The sequence below is a fragment of the Neopelma chrysocephalum genome, unplaced genomic scaffold (assembly GCF_003984885.1).
Source record: "Neopelma chrysocephalum unplaced genomic scaffold, ASM398488v2 Primary Assembly neopelma1_22, whole genome shotgun sequence".
Lineage (NCBI taxonomy): Eukaryota > Metazoa > Chordata > Aves > Passeriformes > Pipridae > Neopelma > Neopelma chrysocephalum.
The window spans coordinates 5358622-5379001 of NW_020897689.1; the positions used below are offsets into that span (position 1 = coordinate 5358622).

At 43.4% G+C, this 20380-nt stretch overlaps 1 protein-coding gene across 2 annotated transcripts in view; it reads left to right on the forward strand.

The window, feature by feature from the left end:
- The window catches only part of ZNF704 (zinc finger protein 704), a 128227-nt gene that overhangs the window by 98606 nt on the left and 9241 nt on the right, over positions 1–20380 (forward strand). Inside the window, exon 7 of one of the 2 annotated variants that reach the window (XM_027688467.1) lies at positions 14296–14752. The exons of the other annotated variant lie outside the window; for it this stretch is intronic. Coding sequence (XP_027544268.1) covers positions 14296–14307 — 12 coding nt within the window. The 3' untranslated portion in view covers positions 14308–14752. Of the gene's footprint in view, positions 1–14295; positions 14753–20380 lie in introns of those variants that run through there. 2 annotated transcript variants of the gene reach the window in all.

Consider the following 20380-nt stretch of genomic DNA (forward strand, 5'->3'; position numbering starts at 1 on the left):
TCCTGGTCCTGCAAAGGACCATCTCCAAGAGTCACACCATGTGCCTGAGAGTATTGTCCAAGTTCTTGAATTCTGTCAGGCTTGGTGCTGTGACCACTTCCCTGGGGAGCCTGTTCAGTGCCCAACCACCCTCTGGGTGAAAAACTTTTCCTAGTATCCAGCTGAAACCTCCCCTGGCACAACTTCAGGCCATTCCCTTGGGTCCTGTCGCTGGTTACCACAGGGAAGAGGTTGGTACCTGCCCCTCCTCTTCCCCTCATGAGGACGTTGTAAATTGCAACGAGGTCTCTCCTCAGTCTAATCTTCTCCAAGCTGAACAAATCAAGTGACCTCCTCAGCTGTTCCTCGTATGGCTTCCCCTCCAGGCCCTTCACCATCCTCATGGCCCTCCTCTGGATGCTCTCTAGTAGCTTTATATCTTTCTTATATTTGACACCAAAAATTGCACAAAATATTGCACAGATACTACCTTTTCCTTAACATCTGTGTCTTTCCTGCCTTAAAAAAGATCTAAGTATGTACCAGATGAGCTTGTTACTTGATTTTAAAGGCCACACAGCCCACCTGCTCTTCTACAGACAGCTGTTCCAGGGTATAAGGCTACTTATGAAGCTTCAAGTCAGCCAGACACTTATGCAGTGAAACTCTCAGTGACTTAAACTCTCCAAATATTCACACAGCCTAACAGGAGGAGAGAGGAACAAAACCTCAGGGATTTGAAAGTACGGTTGTTTCAGAAGTGAGGGCTTGCACTCACTGTCTTGGTTTTAAGAAAGGCAATTTTAAGGTGCACATGGATCTTCATGTTTCATTTTCAAATTCAACTGGACTTCACTGTTTTCAGATGTGACAACCTGTGAATCAGACTAACTAAAGTGCTGGGAGTTAACTGCATAGACAGATTTCTTGCCTGAACAAACACCATCCAATCCTAAATGGGGTCTTAACCATGCAAAATTGTCAGCAATAGCTTTCAGTCTTAACTGGCGTGAAAGCTCAGAATGAAGTACTGCCTGGCTTTTCCCTGATTTTCTGCTCAGGCTACTTAGTAAAAGGGCAGTTATAGGCAAGCCTCTACTCTACTCTGGTCTTTGTTTCCATTCCCTATTTTTGGTCTTATTATCACACAGCACTGTAAGGAATACATTCATTCCTACGAAATTACTGTGGTAAGTGGAAACTTTGCAAATAACCCAAATGGGTGACCACAGACATTACAGGAGAACCCAGGGGGTTTGGGGAGGGAGAGGAAGGGAAGCTGGAATTTATTTTGTTGTTTTACAGCTGCTGTATCCCTAAGTTGAGTGGCTGAATAGCTGAAGCAGCATGCTGAAGGAGACAGGTTCCTGATATCTTCCCTTCTCCTTCACATTGATGTTGGTGTCTCAGAGACAAACGCTGGCAGGCTTAGCAGCAGTGTCTGAGGCATGAAAGTGCCCAGCTGACATGACACTCACTGCCAGAGGTTACAGACTTGTAGTAGGAGAAGAAAATACAAATTTTATCCATCTTCTTTCTCCCTTTACCTTGTAACTCATATTTCACATCCTAGAGGAAACACACATTTTTCTGACAAAAGGAAGACTACTCAGATATATCTGGTAGAGCTGAAATCTGTATTTTTTTTCTTAAATCACCATACACTCTATAAAGAATCCAGTCAAGCAGATTCATGCACCCTACATGTTCCACCAGCTTGAGGCTGTCCTAATAGATACTGCAGTGGACCAGGACCATTCTGTGCACTCTTACTACAGAAGAGAGGTGTAGGACAGCTAGGCACTTAATGAAGCTGAAATTTGTGGTAGCACTTCCTACTAGTTACCTGATTACAGTTACATCTGTATTAGACTGAACAGGTTCAGTGCCTGTCCTCTGACTGTAAGGGCCAGTGACACTGCCAGCTTGCTGCCATGTGGCAGCATTCTTCTTCTCTCCTAAAACCAGTCTCCATGATGTCTCCTGGGAACAGTTTCTGGCTTGTGTTTGGGCACTGCCTGAGGAGTATGGGCTGCGTGGACCAAAGCCATCCCAAGAAGCATGCTGTCAGCATGAACTCATCAGTCACCACTTGTGCCCTATTTAGCTCATTATTTTTTTTTGTAGTTATAAAAAAAAAAAAGGAAGTGCCCTTCAGAAAAGAACAAAGTTATAAAAATTATTTATTTGAATACAGACTTACAGGCAACTGTGCAACAGTGAAGCAGAGTATGGAGTGCTGTGGGGACACAATGAACAAGTCCTTCCAAAACCATGCAACAGCTCAATCTGCATTATAGGAGTTTTTAGACCATGATTTTAGGAGCAACTGAAAAAGAAAGAAAAAAACCAAAACAAAGTAACCACGCCTGGCAGCCTAGCTCTTATTTACTGGGAACTGTAAAATAAACTCTGGAGGCAATGTTATTTTCTTAAAGAGTCACTGTCAAATAAAACACAATAGAAAACACACTTGCATTTCAAATCTATGTGTCTCCTGGTGTTGTATGTCACACAGACTGCAAAACTAGCAGATGCTACTAGTAATACTTTTTTTCTTTTGCCTGGTGTGTTGGCAATCTTGAGGGCTATTTTGGTGGATCTTCCACACAGCAACAGGAAGGAGAAAACATTTTTGAAAGTGTGATTGTAAAACCACAAAATACTGACTTGGGAACTTGGTCACTTATCCTTGAAGCTGCCCTTATTTCAAACCAAAAGTAACCCAACAAATATGTACTAAGTTCTCTAGATTCCCCACCCTTACCAGTCACCATTTCCTCAGCTACAGACAACCATAAAACGGTCCTTTTTAAAACTGTCACTGCTGGCTGGGTTGTGCTATTCTGTAAATAAAGAGGTTATTTCCTCCTCTATATCCAGAATCCTTAAACCTATTTTCTTGCCTTTTTTTTTTCTATAAGACAAACAGAACAAAGAAAACTTCTACCCTTCTAACTTCTGGCTTTGCTCCCTGGTATACTGAAATATACTGATCTCTGGCCCAGCAAGCCATCCACGTGCAGGGCCCAGCTGTCCTGGTCTCTCACTGCCCTCTGGCCAGAGTCTCCTCCAGCAAATCAATAATGTATTCCAGAGCCTGCTTTTCCCTGGGGAATGCAGCCTGCCTCCCTCCACGGGTTCAGTTCAGGGGGAGGAAATGAAAGCAGCAGCCATGGTCTGGCTGAAGCGCTGAGCTACGCTGGGCTGGGTGGGGCTAGGCTGGGCTGCCCCTGCAGCAGGCAGGACTTGGCATGCCAAATCAGCTCACTGTCACTCCTTGGGCACCGAGATGCTGCTTACAATCTGCAGCACCTTTCCAGGTACCTCAGCCAGGCAGGTTGAAATGGAAAAACAGCTGTCCTGAACAGATCTAAATGGGAAGAGAGGTATTTTTGGATAAACAGAATATCTCAAAGCAAATTAGTATTTTAGTCAAATGCAGGGTTAAGAGCTGTGCCTCTTGCAGAATTGTGTGAGGATGCAGTCTGTAATTACATGTGATGTTCTAAGGTGTTTTTTTTCCTGTGGGATTCTAGCATCACTGGTGAGCAGAACAGCCAGCGACCACTTGGTGAGCCCCTGGTCAATTATTTGATTTCTTCTCTGTTCTGCCTCTGCTTGTGTGTCTTCATATGCCAAATGTTGCTCCAGCTCTGCTCTGCCCAGAAAATTATTTATTGGTGTTGATCAGGGGCTCAGAGATGGCCAAGTTACTCATGAACACTAATGTAGATGTTTCTACAGGCCATCTGGAGGAGAGGGGCAAGTTTTCACACCATCATTACTACTCAAGTGATGAGAGACTCAGGGTGTTGTTATAGGAATATTTCCTCCCTTGGCAAAGGAAGCTGAAGACATTCCCTCTCTCTTGGCTCCCATCTCCAGTTGCCCAGTCCCATTCTGGCAGCACAGTTTGCTGCCTCCATAGTAGAACTGATACAATCATTTATGAGGTTGGCCTGTAAATCATCTGCATTCCAGGCCCACAGACAGTTTCATTAGTGCATTTGGGGAGCTGGTAGCTGCCATACAGAGGCAGGGAACAGCGTAAGGGCAGATGTGACATGAAAGAACAGAATCTAGCTTTGATACTGCAGAAAATGTTCATTTAACTAAACCTTAAGGCCGGTAAAAAACATGAACAAGGGACACTTGGATTCTGAATCTGAGACACCTCCAACTTTTGGTTTTCTTACTTTTTCAGAGTATTTATAATTTCTTTGCAACCACTTTATTGGGACAAGAAGTCTGGTGATCTCAGCATAGGTTGGACATCTGAGAATGGGCTACATACCTGCAGTGGCCAGCATGCTGGCCAGCTGATGCCCAGAGATGTGTAAGCAGCTCTGTCACGCTGGCAAAAAGAGATTCCAGTTCTGCTAAGTGGTGTTTAACTACCTTGTTCCTGAGACAATTCTGTCTCCATTGTACCTCCCTCACATCGCTCACTATACATGTTCCAGTTTCTGCAAAAGGAGAACAGGAGCCATCTGGACAACATGCCTCTTCTGTGCCCAGCTACAATTCATCCCCAGAGCACCATCCACCTCATGCCCTGAGGAAGAGAGGCATCCTGTGGAAAACAACACACAATCCTGCCATTGAAACCAGCAACATGCTGAATATATGCAGAAGGAGGATAAATTAAGAACAAGTCCTGCAGCATAATTTTGCAGGCTATATTAAAAGCAAAGAGAGGATGCTCATCATCTGAATTCATGTATGTTACCACAAGATCATTAGCAGGCTTGATGAATGCTGTAACTACACAGCATGGCCTTCTGCCATTTGAGCTGGAGGATTAACCTCTGTCAGTGGCAAATTGCCATCCTTTACACAGATGAGCAGTATAAGGGCTTGATGCTTTCTTGCTGTTACTTGTTGACAGCAGAGAAATAGCAAATTGTGGGTGCAGCTCCATGTTTCCAGCCCAGCTGGTCCATCAGCTGGGGACATCCCCCTTGCCTCAACTCTGTAGTAATGATGAGCCCCTCCACTGTTCTGCTTCCTTCCCCTGGTTTTGGGCAGGATTAGCAGGGGTCAGCGCAAGGGATGAGGAAAGACAGTGCAAGGAGGAGGCAGAGGGCTGCACAGCAGTGCCCCAGCAGCAGCTGACTCTGGGACCACCTCGGCTGCGGTCAGTCAGCCCCCGAGGGGGGCCCTGCTCCACGTTTGGGAGGAAGCTGATGACGAGTAGTCTTACTGCCTTTGTTCTTCCCAGGCAGACTATAGATTCCTCCCCTTCAACCCACTCTGTTTCTTTCTCTTTGCATGTTTTTACATTCCAGTTTCCCTCCCTGCCTCCCCGTGCACACTAGGTCCCTCCGCGCAGCTGCAGCCCCCATACTCAGGTCCTTCCAGACACTGTAGGAGGAGACTTGCAGCACCATCTGCCTACGCCAGATCCCGCCAGCCCTCTCCATCCTGCCCGCCACAGCCGACCCTTCCAGCCCCTGCTATCCCGCCGCGTCCTCCAGCCCTGTCACCTTCCGCCCGCCTCGCAGAGCGCTGCCTCCCCCTCAGCTCCCCGCTCAAGAACAGTTCCTCCCCTTTCAGCCAGGAAAAAACTCCCCACTAGCTCGGCCCACTGCCGCTTTCCTGGGTTATTAAAAGTAAATAAATATAACAAGTGGTGCGCTGACGAAATTTGGACGATTCCCCCTACGTCAAAAAAAAAAAAAATCAAAACCAAAACCACAAAACCAAACCACCCCAGCGCTGCGTGGCGCTGGTTTCTTTCAGTTTGGGGTTGATTTCTCTTGGGTTCTCTCCCCCCCTCAGCGGGACGGGAATCCTCTGCCCTCGGCCCCCGGGTAGCCGCCGAGCGGGATCGCGTTTCCATGGCGGCAGCGGCCGCTAAGCCGGCTCGGCGCCTCCTTCCCGCTGCCGGGCGGGAGAGGCGGGAGCGGCCGCAGCCCGGCCCGGCCCTGTCCTCCCCGTGGGGGCCTCTCCGAGGAGCCGGGAGGGAAAACTTGAGGGAAACGGAGGGCTAATACGGGCAAATCTTTATTTTTCACCCCAGAGGATCCTCCGTTACCCTGCATGCAAGCTGTGTGAGAGGAGCGCAGCCCCGAGGGCTGCCTCAGTGCGGCCATTTCCAAGCCAGAAGTTTTCCCCACCCCTGGGTAGGCTAGCACTGGCAGCTTGTTTTTTTCCAAGGGAAGGCTAGTTTTCCCCAGGATATTTCTATGTCCCTGTGGAAAACGCAACGCTGGCTCCCCAGGACCAGAAGTGGAAAGTAGCAGCCAGCACACAAGCACGTGCCATGGAAGGGAAAAGGGTCCATGGCCTGTGTCTGAGCCACTTTGGGAATGTGGGTTTCCAGGACAGCTCTTTTACAAGTGCAGTTCAATACTCCACTCTCAACCGTTCAAGTTTTTACTAAAATAAGTGTATTTCACGAAAAACTCAGTGTTAAGTATCTCTTCGAAGATCCCACTGCTGATCAGTTGGGGGACTGATACTGTAATCAAACTGGTCTGAAGCAAAAATCACTATTCATTCAAGGATATATCTGTTTTTTCACACATAAGCAACATTTCAGTCACAAGAAAGACGAGAAAACACAGCAGGACTGTTAACTCCTTTCATTTTGCTCACAATTTTGATTCTAAAATCTTTCATGAAAATAGAGAACATAATGTTCTTACAAACACCAGAGTTGTTGACATTATATATACATAATTTAACTTTAAAAAATCAAGATCATTAAATATAGGCATCAACGGTGTATTGCTAGCATGTGCTATGTAACTGCATACATTATGTCACGTCTTATTCTAGGAAATGCAAAGAAACCCATTGCTTCCAAAATGATTCACTCCTCCAACTTGGCACCCAGTTTCAAGTGAGTAGCGCAGAAGAGTAGCGCATCCTACACGTTCCCTGCAAACTTTGGTTAAAAATCAACTTAAAGAATCCAGGGATGGGCAATGCTCTGCCACAGCCAAACTATATACACATGTTGTCTTGTGCTGGAGCCCACTTGGCTATGTAATTGTACAAACTTGTTTGATATTTTGATTATTATGTTGCCACTAAGAACTCTCACCCAAATAAAATAGTTTTGGAAAGTTCCTTTCCAAGCACGTGTGAAGATTAGAAGCCCCTTAAGGTTCCATTTATGGGCTATTAATTATTATTATTATTATTTATGTAATTCTCTTCTCTGCTAAGTACTTGCGACTCCATGTGCTTAAGGAGCTTACTGGAGGGATTCCAGAGCAAGGATGTTGCAAAGCAGGAGAGGGAAGAAAAAGCCTGCTGCTTCTTAGAGGAAGGAGATATGTAGGGCTCGTGGAAGAGTTGTTGTACTGAAGCATATAAAAGGTGGAAAGCATAAGAATAAGGGACAGTAGGTGGATTTCAGGTGTGTGCAAAGTCAAGACAGTGGGAACAAGAAGCTAAATTCACGAAGGTGATTTAAAAGGTGCCAGCAGTTCCTTTGAAGCACCTTAGCTTTTAACTGCTCTGATACATAATAGCATCCACAGATTTGAAATAAGAGACCTATTCCCTTCTGAAATGCCTAGCATCAGCAAACTGAATAGGGATCTCTCTGAAATAGCCGTAGGAAATGCTAAGGAGAGAGCCACAAGTTAACCCCAAGGGGCTTAGGCTCAGATTCTTAAAGGTAATTAGGTACCTTTAAATACAAGTTAGACATCTAAATCTTTGAGGCTCATGGTCTTACTTAACTAACTCTGGACTGGAGGAAGTCTCCTTAATTGATTCACAGCCATGAACCCTTTCCTGGATTCGGATCCTGTTTTGTCTTTCAGAAACTGAACAGGGCATGGTTTTATTATGACAATTAGGCTAGCATGGTGGGGAGACACAGTCTCCAGGAAACGAGAGATAGAAATGTGGGGTGGATAGGAAATGTATAAAAATGTATAATCATTGGTCCTTGTGGGGAAAAACAACACCTTGCTTTTGGTCAAAAATGAGGTTTTCCTAATGTAAGAAAACCAGTAAAAGTGAGGGGAGAAAGGTGTAATTTATCATGCCATGGAGCAGCTATTCCTATATTCTGGGAATATAGCAGACTTGCTTTTATTCATCTCAGGCATAAAGATCTTGACATTGCAGTCCCAATAATTTACACTACCTGCAGGAATTTTAAATTAATTCCTTGAAGTATTTGTATGTGTGCTTTGGTTTGGGCCTCCGGCACATATTGCATTCCACACACAAGTCTTGAGGGGTTCAAAAGGACTCATAGCATACATTTCCTGAGAGTTACATTATTAGAAATGTTGTCATATATTTGCTTCTGTATAATGTTCAGCTTTTAATAAATTACCTTCTCTTTTTGTGTCTTTCTTCTGTCCCCGTTGCCTACTGTCATAAAACTACAGTTTTTCTCTTTAGGAATCTTGACATTCATTGTTTTGACATTATTTGTGGTGTAATACTCAATAGTTATGAAACCTTTCCTGCTGTAAAGTTATGGGGTAAATAAAGAAGAGGTAATTTTAAATGCATCAAGGCTCATTTTTTTACCATGTCAGAAATTTACAGTAATAGAAATGTTTCTGTGATATAAAATCCAGTGGAAATAGTTTTCTTTCAGGTTCCCTGAAGCATTTACAGCCTAAATATTACAGTTTTGCAATATTAAATTACATACCTGGTAGAAATAGGATGTAAAAATATTTGTTTCCTTTCAGTCACTGATGGAGTGAGAGTCTGGAAAATTGTTTTAATTTTTCGTATTTCCATTTTTAATAACTTGGAGTAGAGCAAATGGAACAAGTCACCTCCTGAATAACGAGTCATTGAACCAATTCACTCCCTTTTCCACAAAAAAGATGTGAAGAGGGAGTCTAAAGTACACTCCTCTTTCTTGCTGAGCTTCCTGTGGAATATCTCCTCCCAAAAGACTGTGACTGTTTGCAGCTCCTTTCCTAATCTCCACACAGCTACACAGCTCTCATCTTCCTGCCCCTTCTCCCTCCTTCTTTCTCTCTTACAAGCCTTTGCACCCTTCCACACCTGACTAGACTAGAGCTGCATATTTGTCCTTGTGCTGTGCACCAAGGAATGGCATAGGGGTCCTAGCAATGACGAAGGATCACATCAAGGCCAGGCTATAGCAGCTGCAGAATCATGAAGGATCGCAACTGGAGTAGGAAAATTGTCACATATTGAGAGCTGTAGAGTACAGTCATAAATACTCCTACACAGTAGATGCTGTGCAGTGTTCACTGTGGTGACTCTTACACACTAAAGGGGCTACTGGAATGAATTAAAGGAATTCAAGGGCTGCTAAAACAGATTCAGTTCTCGATGTGTGCCGATACCCTAGAACCCAAGCAGAAAAAGAGCTGCCAAGGTACATTAAGTCACTTCTGCATCCCTTCCCCCATCTGTGCCCTTGAGAGGTGATGCAGCTCAGCATTTGGTGCCTTGTTATCCAAGTTAGCAGATCTGGTATAAATCTAAAGCGTTTTCATGGCAGGAAGTGGTAGGTGGAGATATCCTAAGGGCTGGAGCAAGGCTAAGACACAGCTGCCAGGGAAACTCAGGTGGGTGAGTGAGTGGGAGGAGGCAAGAACATGCCTGGCAAGAGAGTGCCTTCCCAGGGATGAACACAGCTGAGAGGGAGAGTGATAGAGAGTGTAACTCTCAGCAGTGGTTGGGGTGGGCTTTGTCCAGTGCTCATTTTAAGACCAGATGTGGAACACAACTCCCTCCATTCTGTCACAGAGAAGTGAAACCGGAGAAGCATCAACCTTCTCTCTTACTCCTCCCCACATCTCTCCTCTTGCTAAGTAGAAGAAGAAACTTTATGGACTGTGGGCATTATTTCCTAAAATCCAAAATAACCTTTTCACTCCTCCCAAGTATTCCTTTCACATTGTTTATTGATTGTGCTTTTGTTACCAACAAAAAAAGTCTGAGGAGAAAAATGTTGTACTGAACTGAGATATAGCCCTCAAGCATAGAGATGAAAAGTAAGCGTCAGAGGATATGCATGGAAATTCCAGCTGTGTTGCCTTCTTTATGGGGTCTAACTCTGTATTTCTTCTCAAAGCCGGCTCTGGGGGAGCATCACTAGGAGGCCTGCTGGCACCTTCCAGGGACTGATTGGCCTGGAGCAGTTAGCAGCCTCGAGTGTATCAGGAGGATATTTAGGGAGTATTCTGATCAGAAGCCACGCTCCCACTAAATCTGATTGCTTACCAACTTCTCAGAGGGAAAAAAAATCACTAATAATTAGATCCTGATTTTATTGGGAGATCTTGAACCAGTAATTGAAAGGTCTGCCTGTGGGCTAAAACAGCTCTTAGAAAGTTGCAAGCAAAAACTTGATACAAAGCATAGGGGGAAAATCCTAATTCCAGGCAGGAACTGTAGATTTGAGCATAACTTACATTTTCAGCTCTGACCAGGAGCTCACAAGCTGGCATTGCAAGTTACATAGAGGTAGAGGTGTCTTTGCTGGAACTGGAAGGCAAGGGCATGTCAGCTGTGGGCTCAAAGGCAGTTTTTTAAATTAATGAGAGTGTAGCAATCTTTGACCTTGGTTGTAAGAGGTTCCTAAAGCCTGTTACTCAGCAAAAGGCTAATAGAGCAAAAGCAGATTAGGCAGCGGTTAAGGCTTTTTTGCCCCCCTTTCCTAAATGAGTTATACACATCTGGCTTTGGTCCCTTTGTTCTGGGTGTAGTAACAAATATTTCTCATGTGAACATATTCTCTATAGACTTCATAAAGATAGTTTGTACTTTTAAAAAAGTGCTTTTCATCTTATCTCTGCAGACAGATGGGTTTTCCCAGATCAGTTTGAGAATATTTGAGAATACAAAGCAGCTAGAGAAACTAGTCTGCCTGCTGGAACTTGAGACATTGTTTCTATATCATTTTGCAAAAACAAAACTGAAAGCATAGGTCCTACAAAATGCTGAAGTGAATGTGTTCATCTAGGAAAGTATAGTTAAGTTTCTTCTAGGGGAAAAATGATTCATTTGACTTACAGTAGGAAAAGGATGATTTCCTTTGTTTAAGACTCCATGGAGAATTCCTTATTTGGAAACTGTGCAATTCCCCGTATTTGGGAGAATCTGTTTGCTGTTTCCTAAGGGTGTGTTTCTAACTGTGAGAAGAGCCTAGATTTTAAAGGCAGAGGACTTTCTTCCCGCTAGGAATGCAGTCTACCAAGCTGCTTCAGCTGCTTCTCTGTCCAACTGAACATTCGTCTTTGATTTGAATATTGAATTTAGTTATCTGTTTGGAGAATACAGATTGAATCACCATCTTGTTATTACATCCTCTTTGGACTGTAAACTTTAAACAGGCAGATAGTAGTTCTAGCCATTTATCTGAACCAACAGGTGGTTTGATTAGGAAAGAACAGGACATTGCAAGAGAGGAGAAATTATGCAGCTGGAATAAATTAAGTGTCTCCATGTAAAAATCTGTATTTACCATGGCTCCAAGAGTGTTTTGCACTCATTCACTAAAGCAACAGCATGGGATTTTGTAGAACGGTGTTTTTATTCATGGCAGCAAACTAGAAAATGTCAAAGTGACAGGGAAAATTCCTTAGGATTTATGTTTTTAGTTAATGCTTAATCAGACTTTTCAAAAGCCAACCAATCTGATAGAGTGGTGAGATAGGAGTCAGGTCAGACACAAAATCCCTATTATAACATCGGTAATAACATTATAGCACCATAACTAGTAGCTTTGTTTTCAAAGCAGGCTGTAAAATATGCTCCGAGTTGAAATATAGTGTATGTAATTAGATTTTCCTGCAAAACTTGTTTCTGGAAGGCTAATATTCCCAGCTGCTCTGGGTAAAAAAAAAAAAAAAAAAAAAAAAAAAAAGAAGAAAATTTAGATAAAAGCACACCAGAGCTCCATGCAGAAAGGAAAAAACTAAAAATCTGATTTTGCAATTTTCATGGTCTCATTAACCTGTAGGTACCTCTGACTTCTGCATTTCTGCAGTGATAGAGTATGGCTACGTCTCACTGCTCACAAAAAAATTGTTGGGAGCAAATACGAAATAACTGTTTGTTAGAATTGCAAATACAAAATAACTGTTTGACTTTGTTAGAATTGCATAGAAAATGTGCATGTTACTGTTTTGAGCATTATATTTTCTCCCTCTGTGGCTGTGACATTCCTTAAAGGAGATCTACGTGCCCAAGAGGCAGGTGGAACCTGGGCAGATACAATGGTTTGCAAGAGCAGAGGGAACTTGTGCAGGTAAGCAGACTAGTGCAGGATTTCTCTTGCTCATACAACAGCCATGATCAGATGTCCTCTCCAGACCTAAAGAGTTTATGGGACAGAGGAAGAGAAGTTACAGGTCTCCATCCTGTCCTGGTAGCATTTTACCTGCAAAAAGGAAGCTGTAGGCCTTATTTTCACTTTCTACATGTGGTCAGTAGCTGCACTGAAGAAAGACACAGTATGGAGTCTGCACACGGGCTGCACATTCTGCCTAGATGCAAGTTTCTCCTGGCAAAATGAAGAGCCATTCCTGAAACAGCTGGGGGTCATGCTGTACTGTCAGTCCCCCATGAGGACTGAAGGGGAAATTAGTCATTTATGGTGGAGCAGTAGAAAGGAAGAGATGATAAACAAAAGAAAAAAGTCACATGATTTTTTGTTTGTTTGTTTTTATTTCTAAACCTATACTTTATCCTGGTGAGAAAGTAATCAGCAGCCAAGGATTTTGAAGGGAGGCGAGACATAAACTCATCCTGTTTAATACCTTTGTTGGTGATCTGGGTGAGGGGATTGAGTAAGTTTACAGATGACACTAAGGTATGTGGGAGTGTTGATCTGCTGGAGGGTAGGAAGGCTCTGCAGAGGCATCTGGACAGGCTGGATCCATGAGCCAAGGCCAACGGTATGAGGTGCAGCAAGTCAGGTGCCACATCTTCATGTGGGTCACAAGAACCCCATGCAGTGCTATAGGCTTGGGAAACAGTGGCTGGAAAGTGGCCCAGCAGAAAAGGACCTGTGGGTGCTGTTTGAGAGTTGGCTGAGCATGAGCCAGCAGTGTGCCCAGGTGGGCAAGAAGGCCAGTGGCATCCTGGCTTGTATCAGCAGGGCCATGGCAAGGATCGCCTCTCTGTACTCAGCACTGGTGAGGCCTCACCTCAATTCCTGTGTCCCATTCTCTGCCCCTCACTACAGGAAAGATGTTGAGGTGCTGGAGCATGTCCAGAGAAGGGCAACAAAGTGTTGGTGAAGCATCTGAAGCACAAGTCTTACGAGAAGCAGCTGAGGGAGCTGGGTGTATTTAACCTGGAGAACAGGAGGCTCAGGGGAGATCTTATCACTCTCTACAACTACCTGTAGCCAGATGGGAGTTGGCCTCTTCTGCCAGGTAACAAGCAAGAGGACAAGAGGAAATGGCCTCAGGCTGCTCCAGGGAAGGTTCAGATTAGACATCAGGTTAGACATTAAAGGGTGGTTAAATGTTGGATTGGGCTGCCAAGGGAGGTGGTGGAGTCACCATCTCTGAAAGTGTTCAAGAAATGACTGCACATGGCAATCAGTGGTATGGTTTAGTTGGCATAATGGTGTTTGGTGAAAGGTTGGACTCAATTGGAGGACTTTTCCAGCCTAAATGATTTTATGATTCTGTGATTCTATGATTATTGTAGGTGACCTTGTCTCTTGCTTTCCTCCTCTTCCGTGAAGTATTGCAACTTCTTATTTTTGCTGTCTGCACATCAGATCAAGTGAACCAAAGAGTGTCTGTACTGCTACAGAGAAACGTGAGAAATCAGCTACAGCCTTGCATTACCTGGAGCCCACAGGCTCCCCCACCATTTGGCAGCCGGGCAGAGCAGGGCTATACCCACCCATGCTAGGGGCACAGTTTCACCCTTATAACTCTGTATATAAAAAATATAAATATGTTTCCTAGATTCCTCCTTATGATAGCATGAAAATATCTGAAACTTTGAATTACCTAACTGATATTTAAGTATTCTGCTGCTTACACTTGGAAAGTCTCTTCATGCTTTCTCACAGATTTGGCCCTTTAAATCACTTCGGTGGTTTTGTTAGTTTTTCATTACAGCTATTATTTTTTTTTATGAAGAAATTGCATAAATTACTTCACTGCAAAAATCTCTCAATGTCTCCTTGGTTTTATGAGTTTGCAGTTTTGGCAGTATTGGTGATTTTCAAAGAGATCAGAGACTCTCAAGTCTTTAATATAAAACTGTTAATTAGATTCTGCTGCAATTAAATCTAAATAAAGATTTGCTGTCTAAGCTATTTAGCTCTGCTAAGACTGTTCAGCCATCAAATAAACCTGCTTTGTTTTTATACCCAAACAGCACAGGTCTTGAAGATTCAATAAAGCCTCTAGGACTGTTTCAGCTTCACGCATAAGGAAGAAATGTAAAGTTGCACTATTCATTGAGTTCTGATCAAATCAACGTGAGCCTGAGCAGACAGTACTTCTCACAAAAAAAAGGACTGTATTAGATTTGTGTGGCAAATTTTTGGTAGCAGGGAGGCCACAGGGGTGCCTTCTGTGAGAAGATGCCAGAAGCTTCCCCTCTGTCCAATAAAGCCAATGCCAGCTGACTCCAAGAGGGATCCACCGCTGGCCAAGGATGAGTTCATCAGAGACAGTGGTAACACCTCTGGGATATTGTATTTAAGAAGGGGGAAGAAAAGCCAAAATGTCAACTTCAGTTGGGAGAGAGGAGTGAGAATATGCGAGGGAACCAACTCTACAGACACCAAGATCAGTGAAGAAGAAGGGGCAGGAGGTGCTCCAGGCGCCAGAGCAGCCCGTGGTGCAGACCACGGTGAGGCAGCTGTGTCCCTGCAGCCCATGGAGGTTCCAAGGTGGTGCAGAAATCCACCCGCAGCCTTTGGAGGACCCCACGCTGGAGCAGGTGGGTGCCCAAAGGAGGCTGTGACCCTGTGGGAAGCCCATGCTGCAGCAGGCTCCTGGTAGAGACCTGTGGCCCCATGGAGAGAGAAGCCCACACTGGAGCAGGTTTGCTGGCAGGACTGGTGACTCTGTGGGGGACTCGCACTGGAGCAGGCTGATCTTGAAGGACTACAGCTGATGGAAAGGAAGCCACATTGGAGCAGCTCATGAAGAACTGCAGTCTGTGGGAAGGACCCAAACTGGAGAAATTGGTGGAGGACTGTCTCCCATAGAAGGCATCCCATGCTGAAGGAGGGGAAGAGTGAGAGGAGTCCTCTCCCTGAGGAAGAAGAGGCAGAGAAAATGTTTGATGAACTGACCTCAGCCCTCATTCCCTGTCCCCCTGTGCTGCTGGGAGGGAGGGGGTAGAGAAAAATGTGAAGAAGGGAGGGGTGGGGGAAGGTGTTTTAAGAGTTAGTTTTTATTTCTCATTGTCCTACTTTAATTCGATTGACAGTAAGTTAAATAAATGTCGCCAAGTCAGGTCTGTTTTGCCCCTGACAGTAACTGGTGAGAGATCTCTCCCTGTCCTTATTTCGACCCATGAGCCTTTCATTATATTTTCTCTCCCCCGTCCAGCTGAGCAGGGCAGTGATAGAATGGTTTTGGTGGGCAATGGCATCCAGCCAGGGTAAATCCACCACATTGTTTTCCAAATTTATCAGCACTTTAGACAGAAGTAATTTTTCAGACAGTTGTATTCTGGAGTGAGAAATGTGAGATGACGATTAAGGCTGGCTGAACTGTAAGAACAAACAGTCATAATGCTCCTCAAGCGCCGCAGAAATAGTCCCTGTTCAGTTATTTTCAGAGCATGTATTTGTGTGTGTGAGGTCTGTTAGGTCTACTCATTGGGTCAAATTTAGGAATGTTAATTTTTTGTCGATTTGAGACAGTAATTCTGACCTCTGCTTAACAGTTTCCTCAGTGTTCATATGATCACTATCTTTTGCTTCATGTACCATCTTGATATTGAAATGTTACAAGCCAGCATTAACCCAAGGAATAAATATAAAGAAATAATATGACAATTCCTGACAAGTTTTTGCAAAGTTGCTCAAACAGTTGCTGTGAGTATGAAAGCATTTAGAAGATGAGCACATTTACTTGTTACCAACTGTCTTTGTTTATCCTTAGTCCTGCACCACGGGTGGTTTTTTCCCCCATAAAACCATAAACTCCACTGTTGAAGCTAAGATTATATGGGAATTTCATCTTTTATTTTCTTTGCCATTGATAATTCTAATGGCTGCAAAGAAAAAGAAGGAACTGTATTCCATAAAACACTGAAATTTAGAAAGAAAAAGCAGTGTTTAAAGTTTTCGTGGCTTCTGATTTAGAGACTTCTGACTTACTGTGACTACTTACCACTGTACAGGGCTGCACAGGCATTGTGATGGCAGAGAAGCCACAAAAGGAAATTTAATAATTAGTTTTACAACAGGTTGAAGTGCTTATATTTCTCCATACACATTTTCATAGTACCTGTTGCTGATTCTTATATTAAAATAAAGTGGTTGGATAAACAGATTTCGAGGATTTCAGTAGAAGGTTTGTTTGGCACTTCAAGTGACTTCTTTGAGCAGCACTCACCTGTGACAGATTACCATGACTACTAATTTATGTCTCGGCCTGTTTTACATTAGTTGTCCTTTCCTGACTCCAATAACAATTTGTTTGTTTAGTTTGTGGCAGATGTGCTAATCCTGAGGATTAAAAAAAATGAAGAGCTTCTCCCCCACATGTCCCCCATTTAGGTGCCTCCACACTGTGGTTATTTATTTTGGGCAACATTGTTAGGTTCTTTTATTTGCTTTCTGGTTTCTGAGCTTGAGGATGGACCTGACTCATATTTTCCAAGCACTATGCAAGTGCTGTGAGGGATTGTTTGGGTTTTATTTTTCTTTAGAAAAGTTCTGTTCTACTGCAGTTGCTCTATTCCTGCAACCCAAATCTTGAGAAGGAAAATCTATCATAAAATGAGGTGCAACAAAGCCCACAGAAGCCGGCACCTCACTGTTGCACATTACTTAAATAAGACAGAGTTCAGAAGCGGTATGCAGTGGTCTCTTTGTTGCAAGATGAGAACAGTAGGTATCCATATTAATTGTTGTATCAAAATATTATGTTCTCGCCAGAAGTAAGAAAATTACAGCTGGTACGTGATTCCAGTTATCACGTGGTCTTTGGAAAAAACAAGCCCGTATTGCTTTATGGCCAAGCCAACAATTCCTGAACAGTAATTTATCATGGGAGTAGGCCACAAAAGTTACCAGCATCCAGCCAAAACCCACCACTCATGCAGAACAAGACTTGTAGAAGATGAAGGTAGTTTTTTAATTCTAAGTACTTACATCTCCCTGTTGTATTAAATCTCTGAAGTGTGACTCCACAGCTCACTGATATGGGCCTTTTTCCTCTCAAGATGTAGGTTGTCTGGTGGCTGCCCTCTGCTACACTGCACCCTCCTCTCCAACTACTTTGACAAAGCAGAATAATCACCTACAGTCCCTCCAGCCCGACTTTATTTATGATAAAATGAGGCCTGGCCTCATTAATTCAAGAACTGTTACAGTTCTGGCCACAAAACTATTATTCTGTAAAGAATTTGAGAGTAAAAATTTTCATCCAAGTGCACACAGTGAATTTCCACTCCCTCAGATCAAATAGCCTAGTAGAATTCATGCCCTCCCTTTTCCTGAGGTACAAGTGAGAAAAATACATTGCAATCTATCACATTCAGGAAAATTGCTGGAGGAGGTAGAGATCTTCCCTCAGTCTGGTCCCAGTTACATTTATTTTCTATTTTAAATGTGACCCAGTGTGCTCATAGCAGTTTCAGTGCTAGAGTGCTCTGCCGTGGTCCTGCATAGAGCTTTGTATCTCCCAACTCCGTTTTGTGATACCAACAGTCGTCTATGCTGGCCCAGTTTTTATTTAGTGATGGACACTGAGAGCCCCAAAGCCTGAAACCAAAGCATTAAACCATTACAAACCCATTAGAAGAGAAAGTTTGGAGATGTAACTGTCATTGCTAAATCAGTTATTGTTTTCAATTTGCTACATTGATCTAATTCCATGTAATTTCAGGTATCATTTGTCCTCCTCCAGTATAAAGCCACCTTAAAAAAACCTCCAAACTGTATGGACTGGTCTGCATATAATATGCTTATGCTGTAAAGCTGTGGCATTAGGCATATGAGCCCATATGTTTCTTTGAATTTAAAGCAGGACTGTCATTCCCCATGCTTGAGGAAAGTAAATTGTGTCTGTGTCTGCATGCAGAAACATAAAAACCAGAAGTAAAATAATGAGCATTGACTACAAAAAGAACTAGCCCTGATTTGGCCAACCTTCCGGGGCCTCCCAGCCACAATACTAAAATCTTAACACAAATCAACAGTCACAAGCAACACCCCGTATTAACTTTGCAATCAGGACAGAGAATGAGCTAGAAATGGCTCATGGGAGGAAGCAATGGTGCTCAGGAGTCCCATAAATTCATTGCAGGAGGAGCCAGGCTGGTGGTGCATTTGGGTCGCAGTGCCATTCTGCAGAATTAGCTAAAACCAGCGTGGTTGATTCACTCCTTCCTGTGGGGTGTCAATAGCCTTGATGTTGCACAGGCCTGAGCTGCAGCAGTACCCAGAAATTTATAGATCATAAAATGCTTTGCATTGGAAGGGACCTTAGAGATCATCTAGTTCCAACCTCCCTGCCACGGGCAGGGACACCTTCCACTAGACTAGGTTTCAACTGTGTCTGGGTTGAGTGATTTTAAACAGATAAAAAAAAGTGTTACCAAAGACATTTTTCTCAGTTACTTTTTCAGGATAAAGCTTCAGCTTATTTGTCCATAATTTTCCTAAAGAACATGAACTAGAGCGCATTAAATCCAAGTGGTCAGATAGTGACATTTCATTAAAAAGGAGCTGCCACTTTTAACATTGTATGCCATATGTGTGAGCATTTTGAGACAGTATTTAGAAGCTTTAGTACATTGTCTTGCTGAAATGCTGAAAATATTTAACACATCTGAATAAATAGTGAGAGTAGAGGAGTTTGCATATGAATGAAAACTGAGTAAAGAGGAATTATGATAATAAATAATGAATCTAATAATTATAATAAGGAATAAACTGTATTAAACTCTGCCTGGAGATTGGACTGAACAAGTCTCATTGCAGTGCATTTTGCCTACTGTGTGGGTAATGGCAGCAGTGAATATTGGGAGCAACGACCTCTACAGTGGGTGTTCACCAAGGAACCCACCAAGGAGCCGCAGTTCCTGAGGTCTGCTGGCTTTACACAGATTTAGTCAGCACAGACACACCCACTGATGCCACTGAGTGCTCCTTTCATTGAAGGTTAAGGACACATTCCAGTGGAGACTTAAGGCACCAGCAAACTGGTTCTGTAGTATCTTAAGAGGGTAGAGAGGGTGCTTCATCCTCATGCCTGCGAAGGTTACTAGCCACATCTTCCCAGAACACGCAGAGCAGAATGAACTGTATATTCCTGCCTGAGCTGCTCCCTTTCCCCGCTCTTTACGTGAGCTTAACCTATTGAGAAGGTTGAACTGGTGTTACTGAGGAGGTGGCTACAGTGCAGACATGGATTTGTTGTAGCCTGATGTTCTTTCTGCTTGCTTGAGCAATACGAGCTCTGTGCTGACCTTAGCTATGCCCACCACCACCTTGGTGTGATTCAAGAAAACTTCTCTGTCATCTCAAAGCCCCTTAGCTTAGGCTGGGCAGTTTGTGTCAGAGCTCAGATTAGAGCTGGGAGGCTCCTGATTGCTGAGTCCATTGTGTGAAACTGCATTGTGGCTGTAGACTGGGGAAGCTCAGAAGACTGCCAAAGTCATTTCACTGAGACACAGGTAAGGGCTTGGATCTTCAAATGCACTTTAAAAGCCCCTGCTGTAAGAGTTTGGTATTTGTTCTGCAGAGCATCCTACTAGTATGTCCAAGGACATGATAAGCCTCATTTTTTTCCCTTTCAGCAGCTGCAGCACATCTACTCCACATCTGGGAGATGAAAGCTGGTAGGCAAACAGTTCCAGCTTTGGCTACCTAAAGGCCGAAGTGTCGAGATATAAATGTTTAGGCAATTTATAACTTCTCTTGCCTATAATGCCACTGTTTTCTAAATCTCTTCGTCTCATTTTGACAAAAGGCAATATATGCCTGCTTAAAAGTAAATTTTTAGCACATCAGCAGAACACATAGTGTCCTTTGGGATGGGGACAACATGGTTTACAGGCAACAAAGGTGCATACAAGTGGTAGAGTATCTTAAACTTACTGTTGTATTGTCTAATTTAGAAAACAAATTATAAAATTGAAACTGAAGCTCTGATGGAGTTTGCAGTGGAACTAATATGACCAGTCCTTTTTTTAAAAATTATACATAGAAAGCTCCAGTAACTGGGCATATTTTTATGCTAATGGTTAACACATGCACTAGGAAAACTGA